The sequence below is a fragment of the Eurytemora carolleeae genome, unplaced genomic scaffold (genome assembly GCF_000591075.1).
Source record: "Eurytemora carolleeae unplaced genomic scaffold, Eaff_2.0 scaffold178, whole genome shotgun sequence".
NCBI classification, from domain to species: Eukaryota; Metazoa; Arthropoda; class Copepoda; order Calanoida; family Temoridae; genus Eurytemora; species Eurytemora carolleeae.
The window spans coordinates 89179-97757 of NW_019396294.1; the positions used below are offsets into that span (position 1 = coordinate 89179).

General features: G+C 32.5%; 1 protein-coding gene across 1 annotated transcript in view; it reads right to left on the reverse strand.

Annotated features, from left to right (window-relative positions):
* Nucleotides 1–8579, reverse strand: part of LOC111700373 (tyrosine-protein phosphatase 10D) — a 39937-nt gene that overhangs the window by 18048 nt on the left and 13310 nt on the right. Inside the window, exons 12-21 of the mRNA XM_023471261.1 lie at nt 8307–8418; nt 6958–7084; nt 6176–6251; nt 4855–4928; nt 4258–4347; nt 3505–3625; nt 2867–3011; nt 1826–1949; nt 1439–1565; nt 207–274 (exon numbers count right to left, since the gene is read on the reverse strand). Coding sequence (XP_023327029.1) covers nt 207–274; nt 1439–1565; nt 1826–1949; nt 2867–3011; nt 3505–3625; nt 4258–4347; nt 4855–4928; nt 6176–6251; nt 6958–7084; nt 8307–8418 — 1064 coding nt within the window. The remainder of the gene's footprint in view (nt 1–206; nt 275–1438; nt 1566–1825; nt 1950–2866; nt 3012–3504; nt 3626–4257; nt 4348–4854; nt 4929–6175; nt 6252–6957; nt 7085–8306; nt 8419–8579) is intronic.

Here is an 8579-nt window from a genome sequence, read left to right on the forward strand (position 1 = left end):
ATTATTTTTTCATACTTTTTACAATTTATATAATATTAATTCACTTCTCATAAAAAAGAATATTTTAGAAAATTATGTAAGATGATGTGTTTCCTGTGCATTTACAAAGAATATGTGCAGTGTACAGTACGGTGTACAGTACAGTACAGTACAGTACAGTACAGTACAGTACAGTACAGTGTACAGTAAAAGTGTAAAGTACATACCTGTAGGTGTCAAAAGTAGATCTTTGCATCGGTGTGGGGGTATATCTGAGTACAAGTGACTCAGTGGTCTGAACAAAATAATAATAATTATTTATTAGCAATTATTATTATCAGATATGTTATTTTCTAACTTTTATTACAAACATTTTCTGTTGTAGTATTTAAGATATACATGTCTTACAAGGATCTTTGCATCTCCAGTATTTTTTTTTTTTTCACACATTATTTTTTAACTTGATAAACTAATTATTAGGAAGATTGTATCAAAAAAGAAATAAAAACGTTGAATCTAAAATAATGTATTGTTTATCATTTACAATATACTAGGCTTTTAGGGCGCTACGGGCACATCTTCTATTTTAACTTTTAATTGTGGCTTTATTTGTGAGCATCTCTTTGTACAGCATAGATCAAAAACTGAAAATTTCGCAATATTTTTTTGCGCGCGTTCAAAATTTTACAAAAATAAAAAACTTTTAACCACAAATATTTGAAATTTGATTATATATAAACCTTCCCTGGGGTCACGTGAGGTCCCACACAAAATTTAGGTCCGATCGGTTCAGCTGATTTGAAGTTTATTGGATACAAACAAACACCCAGACAGAAAGACAAGCAAAGTATATACAATATACAAATACAATATACAATATACAATCTATATATTAATTTGGCTTGTCTGTCTGTTTGTTTGTATCCAATAAACGTCAAAACGGTTGAACCGATCGGGCCCAAATTTTTTGTGGGACATCACGTGTCCACAGGGAAGGTTTATGAATGATAAAAATTACAAAAAAAATGTGTTTTAAAGGCTTTTAATAATTAATTTGTAAAAAAAATTAAATTCTCGAAAATCCGCGACTTTTTTTAAAAATCCGCAAAAATTTTTCTTCTTTGTTTTTAAATGTAAACAAAAAGAACACGTTCACAATTTAAATAGAAGATGGGCGTGAAGCGCCCTAAAAGCCTAGAAAGAAGGGCGCGAAGCGCCTTGAATTTCTAGTATACAATATTATACAATATACAATATACAATATACAATTTAAAAAATACAATATATACAATTTTTACAATGAGACGTACCCAATACCCATGAGAATCTGGAATAAGGAGACGAAACATAATCTATCTTATGTTTATTTGATGTTGTTATCGAATAGTTTCAGTGTTTAGCCACTGTCATTAAACTAATTATTTTAAATTGAGTTGTCATCAAAAACCGGTTTTCTCACCTCCTGTTTGTTTACAATGATGAGCTCGCTGGTGCAGAGGGGTTGGGTTCTGATGGCAGATTGTATTGTCTTACTCCGAATATTGTTGGACTGGGTCGTCACCTCGAACTGGTACAACACGCCAGGCCTGTACATGGTAAACGGTACAATATGGTACATGATTTTTGGCGCATTTTGGTAAATTTGGTCCTTTTAAAATATTACATTCTGTACACTGTACAGTTTAAACCTTTTTTTAATTAACTATTTCTTTTTTACTTAATAGTAATAAACAGAAGTAATAACATTTTTTTTAATGCTGACCAGCCACAAAGTCGGGGCCATATCAGGTTAAAAAATTACTTAAAAATAAACTTGAAGTTACCAATAAGATTAAATTTAACACACCTAAGGTTTTCGATGAGCACAGAGACCATCCTCGAAATTCCTTCTGTTGGTGCGTCACCAGGAATTTCGCGCGCGCGCACATCTTCCGGATCCTCCAAGGGGAACCAGGTTACATAATACTGGTCTAAACAATGGCAAAATATGTTAACAAACAATGCACACTATTCGAGACACAGACAGAAATATTAAAATCGTTCAAAGATTCCTAATATTTGAGATTAAAAGAAATTTCCAGAATAAAAATGATGATATCTTCCTCATGGTTACTCAGATAAAGATTTAAGCGGTTCCATTTTGATTCGGACATTTCACTCTATGAAACGAGGTTCTTATGATGGTTGACAGAAAACCTCTTTTAGTTGGGTTGGGTAAAAGCTATAAATCTATAATAATGTTGCCCTTCAATAAGGTCATGTTATGTATCAAATCACAGGGAGGCCTCTTTTTGACATAAGAAAATATATATTATAATCGGTTGATTTAACACTTCAAGGAACATTCTTACAGATGTAAATATTATTGTTTTTAACAATATAATAGCATTTTTATTGTTGTACATATTTAATTGTTTTATAATAACATTCTTGCTGGTTGCCAAAGTTTATGTGTTTTAACCTTATCAATTTATTTTCATTGATTTAATATTTTGACCATTTTTGGAGGACATTATCAAAGGAAGGTCAAAATGGAGGTCGGATATATGTGTCTATATCAGCGCATGACTTATGTGGTAGCAAAAAAAAATATGAAAACATGTCTAATTTACTTATCATAATTGAATTAGGGTAAAAAAGTAGTATTTTCTGAGTTCATTGAGGACAAAATAGAGGTCATTGACCTCCGCTCCGCTCTTACAATGTAAATTGTGATCTGTGTAGATGACCATAATTAGAGGCTGCATGTAAAAATTTCAGCCTTTTATCTCAATTATTAAGACCAAACCCAGCCTGTACAAAATTTGTTGTCAAAAAGTCTCGAATTAGTGGGCACTGGGACCCCTTTGACGTTTTTTAGCAAAAAAAAAAACGGTGATAGACCTACCTATCCTTCCATCAGGTCTCGGCCACTGCAGGGTGATATTCTCAGCATCTAGACTGGGTTGAATATCTGTGACAGGTTGAGGGGATATGGTTTGAGTCACCTCCAGGGGTTTACCACTCGCTACTCGGTGGGACATAGAGTCAACCTTAAACATTTTTGTATTCAAAAATAAATCTAAATTTTATATTTAAAAAAGAAGAAATAAAATCAACTTCCAATCAAAATAAAACAATCCTTGGGCAGACTAGAATTATTTTGTGATTTACAATGTTTATTTTCCAAAATCCATGAGTACACTGAAAATGTTGTGATTTACAATCCCTGTTTTCCAAAATCCATGAGTAGACCGAAAATATTGTAATATACGATCCCAGTTTTCCTTAAGCCATGAGCATTGAAATTAAACTGAGGTGTTTACAAACAATATTTAAATCAAGTAATTTTTTTTATAAAAAGATACATCTGGATTTGTCCAAAGAAGATGATTGAATTTGGTGGTTGTAATTGAAAAAACCAAAAACGTGTGACTCTAGATTATTTTTATCAGATAATTACAAAAATATAATCGTTTTTTTTCACGGCATTTTCAGCTAAAATATGTTTCATATCCGGTCACTCCCTTTAAAGAAAACTGTTACCTGTATCTCATATTGCTCTCCAGGTGATAAATCCTTGAGCACGTATTGGGTCAACTCATTAGAGATAGAGTTTATCTCAGTCCACTCCTGCTCTTCAATAGTATCCCCATATGCTCGATATCTTAACATACAATTGTTAATTGTGTTCTTAGTAACAACATATAATCCATAACTTAAAGGGACTATATGTGTAAACGTAATTTTAAGTGACCTTCCATTTATAAAGTGGAATGTCCGATTCACAACGATACCCTTTAAACCTTTGCTTAATCAAGGATTTCGTAGGTATTCTTGTTTATAGCGGGAAATTAAGTGCCAAGAAACCGTGAGTGTACACTATCACGGAGAGTACAGTGTCAGTGTACACTATCACGGAGAGTACAGTGAACAGTGTACAGTGTACACTATCACGGATAGTAAAGTGTACACTGTGACCTCAAGTCTCCCAGTACTATCTTCAGCTATACAAATGAAAGCATCTCCTCATCGTTGTCCGGACAAAGGTTTAAAGGGTACCGTTGTGAATCGAACATAACTATTTATAAATGGAAGGTTACTTGAAATAACGCTTACAGTCCCTTTAATAATAAATGGATAAAACCTACTCCTTGACATTTTAAAGTAAAAAAAAATGAAAACTAAAAGAATCAATTTTTCATTTCCTACCAAAACTAAATTGGTGAACATTTAAAATTTTTAAACGATCCATTTTTTAAAGATCGCGAAAAGTCTCTTTCAAAAGTCTCTTTATACCTGATAACATATTGAGTGTAAAGAGAGTCTACAGGAGGAAGCCAGGATAGGGTCACCATATTCTCCTTCACCGCCAAGATACTCAGATTACTGAAATATCACAAGTTTCACAATTCGGCGATGGTGATGGACCAAACCTCTGCAGAGTAAAAAAGTAGATTTTAGTTCCACATTTATTGAAATTAAAAACAAACTCTTCACTCTATGGATTATCTCGGATTCCAAAACTTAAGACAGGGTTTGTTGTAAAACCCAGTTTCGGAAACCTGTTTTAATAAATGAAGTTTAAGACAATTTTGTAGAAACCAATTAAATTATTGAGAAAAAATAAGTTATATGGTTTCTTTTATATTTTTTTATTTAATGTTTTCTAAATTAGAATCTAGTGTATAGACCCCCAATAATGAATCTGGACAGTTTGCATGTTTTCATCGTGAAAAAAAAAACATTTAGATTCTGTTATCATTGATCTTTTTATGAATGTCTAAATAAATAATGTAAGAATTCCACCAAACCATGTAATTATTAACCATCTCCTCATACCAAACATCAATTTAAAACTTTCATAAATTCAAAAATTCTCCAAAATATGTTTACCTCGGTGGATTCGGAAGAACAGCTGTAAATGTGAAGAGGGGTTCAGATCGTAAATTGTGACTTACTGCATACACCTTTATAAAGAAAAATAATTATAAAAAACCATTCACTTTTAAAAGGGAAACAGAAAAAGTCTCACCCACATCTTTTCTGTTGAACGTTACACAATTAAGAAATAAAAATTAATATATATCTTTGGTTTTAAAAATGCAAAAATAATCAAGTAAAGATTTAAAATTTTCTGGTTTCAGCTGATTATACTAAACTTGTTTTAAGTTCTGCAATATGCAAAAATATGCTAAACCGCCCGGGGAATGGTTTTGCAAAGATTGTATGCCTTCTGTTTGCAAAAAGGCTTTAGCAGATTGCAAAACAGTGTGGTTTGCAACAAGGTTTTGATGGAGGTGAACAGTTTGCGGATTTTTTTTTTGCAATTAAGTTGCGCAGTTTAAAGATTACCAACCTTTGATCTTTAACGCTCGATATAGATTTGTTTATTGTGTGAAAATTTGTCTAAATGTAACAAAGGTTTAAAAGTTAACCAGATAGATCTTGATTTCAATCTTAAATAATGTCTAGAAGCGAAATAAGGAGTAAATCAAATAAAGGAAATAGGAATTCTTCTGCAATAAATGGAGTACTATTTCTGTTAATGAAGTAGTATTAAGATACAGGGAGTACTTATACAATAAAAGGAGTACTCTTCCTGTTCTTGGAGTAGAATTAAGATACAAGGAGTACTTCTTCACTTTATGGAGTACTATTTCAGTTAATCGAGTAGAATTAAATACAAATAAGATTGCTATATAATATATGAAGTATTATTTCTGCTGATGGAGTAGAATTAGTATTTTTCACTAAATGGAGTACAAATCTTGCTAATTTGGTAAAATTAAGATAATGGGAGTACTTATACTATATATGGAGTACTCTTCCTGTTCTTGGAGTAGAATTAAGATACAGGGAGTACTTCTACACTTTATGGAGTACTATTCCTGTTAATCGAGTAGAATTAAAATACAGAGAAGAATGCTATTTAATATATGGAGTATTATTTCTGCTGATAAGAGTATAATTAGTATTTTTTCACTAAATGGAGTACAAATCCTCTTAATTATGTAGAATTAAGATACAGGGAGTACTTTTACAATAGATGGAGTACGACTCCTGTTAGCATAGTAGAATTAAATTACAGGAAGTACTTGCACACTATATGGAGTACTATTCCTGTTAATGGAGTATAATTAAATTACAGGGAGTACTTCCGTACTATATGGAGTACTATTCCTGTTAGTGTAGTAGAATTAGAATTTAAATTTACCTTGATATTATATCCGGCCCCGGGATATAAATTCGTCAGAGATGTTAGTTTATCAGTGGTCTGGACATTCACGGACCTATAATCAATCAAATTAATTTATTATTTTTTCTTAAATAATGTAATTTTTCATCAAAATAACATTTAATATTAATTAGAATTAAAATCTAGGAATTTAATTAACATTTGATACAAACTGAAACAATGGACAATGACAAGGGGTTAAGCGGTTCCCAGAAATAAACAAAACTCGGAAATAAAATTATTCTGTAAGGACTCTCAAAATCTACACATTTACCACAACAATATTTTTTTCGAATAATTACTATTTGATCTTTTCATATCAGTGTAAATAAGCTGTTTGTCGTGTAAATCAGATTTTGTGACTTGCGATAACAATAGTGCAGAATTTTAGAAAAAAAACTTTAGGATACATTTGAAACCAATGCGGCATATTTCTGCTAACTAAAACAACTAGTGATTACAAACGACTTTACGCTCTTGTTTAAAAATTGTTCACAGTAAAAATGTCTCATTGGTATCAATTGAATCCTTAAGTTTTTCTCTACAAAACTGCACTATAAGCTCAATTACATGTTGCAAGTCACTCCCTTTAAATAGGCATCATATTTTCTCACTTACTAAATCTTTTTTAATATTATTTCCCTCCTCCCGACTCCAAAAAAAAACTAACGCTGCGACTAGGAAGAGCCAGGAAGATATTCTACGGGGGGGCCGGAGGGGGGGGGGGAGAAAATGAAAAAAAAAACACAATATGAACTTACTTGTCTGTATCATTCCTAGTGTAAGTGAGGACATACTTCTCCTGCTTGGAGGTCACGTCCGTCCTCCAGGAGATATTGAGGCCGCCAGGAATAGGTTTTACAACCTCGATCACAGGGGAGGAGGGTCCTAATTTAAATAGATGGTTAATCAAAATAACCTTTGGTTTGCTTTCAGAAACGGATATAAAAAATTAGAGTTAAAATATATCCTCAAAAATAATATTAGGTTTATAAAAAGGAACATTTAAAAAAAAAGTCCCGTAAAAATGTTAAAATGCTGTTTTAGGCACAAGCTGTATTGACTACCATGCATAAATATTTAAATCCATGATCCATTTAATCCCTAGTCCGAGTCCTATGCACGTCTTTCAATAGAATAAAGGGCTGGATATGATTCATCAAACATTTCTTACGAAAATAAATAAAAAATAGTTTAGGATAAAATAAAAAAAAATGCAAATAACGGATGTTGAAGAATGAAGACCCCTGATGTTTTGGGCGACAAAGCACTGAAATCTGAGCATGGTGGATGCAGCAGGGTTTGACATTTATAGCTATAAAACAGAGTTCTTGTTAGAGTCCACAACCATTGTTTGAAATACCTTTCAAAAAGGGGGGGAATAACTCCTAGCTACTGGAATTCCCATTTTCCATAGGAATTGAATCGTCTTTATTTTACGCAGCACGGTTCAATTAATATCTTTTAAAAGGGGAAATATAAGTCCAAGCTCCCTGGAATTCCAACGTCACACGAAAATTCACAACTTTAAAATCGTCTCTAATTTACGCAGCAAGGTGCAGGGGTAGGGTGTGAGGGATAATATTTGCACCTATTCCTAACTTTAATCATCTCAATCTTAATCTCAATCTGTTGAAACATAATTTGCAATCCTATACAATATGCAATGCAGTTTGAGGCTTAGAAAAGACATGGCAACGGTCATTAAAGAATATTAATTACTAAGTAAATTAGTTAACCCATAAAAGGAGGCAATGAAAACGATGGCTTTGAGGTTATGGTAAAAAATGTATATTTTAAAAAAACTTTAAATTATTTTACAACGAACAAAAGACTAGAGCTGGGAACTCTTTTATTATGGATATTGAGATCAATGCTTGATCTCGATCTTTTTTAAATGCAGATTAATTAAATCTTTATTCGATATCCCGGGAAGTATGGAAAACTATTAGCCAATCAGAAGCCAGGGCATTTTGGTTTCAACCAATTAGATAACAGAGAAATCTCAGATATCCAAAAAAAGATGCTTAAGAAAACAATCAAAAGTGTCCCAAGTGGATATCGAGATTAAGGGTATCCAACAAAAAAATTCCCAGTTTATGTAACTTACTTGTTGCTTGGAACACGGTCATAGGTGTAGAATCTATTCCATTACTGATTGCTCGGACCGCGATACTGTAGTTCCTACCAGGCTGTAGGTTATCCATCGAGAAATATGGTTCCTACATAAAGATTCAGACTTTATAACAGGGACTGTAAGCGTAATTTTAATGACTCTCAATGCTAGGATAGAAATGCCACTCTAAAAGGTACTGTTGTGAACCGTACATGCCACTCTAAAAGGTACTGTTGTGGACCGTACATGCCACTCTAAAAGGTACTG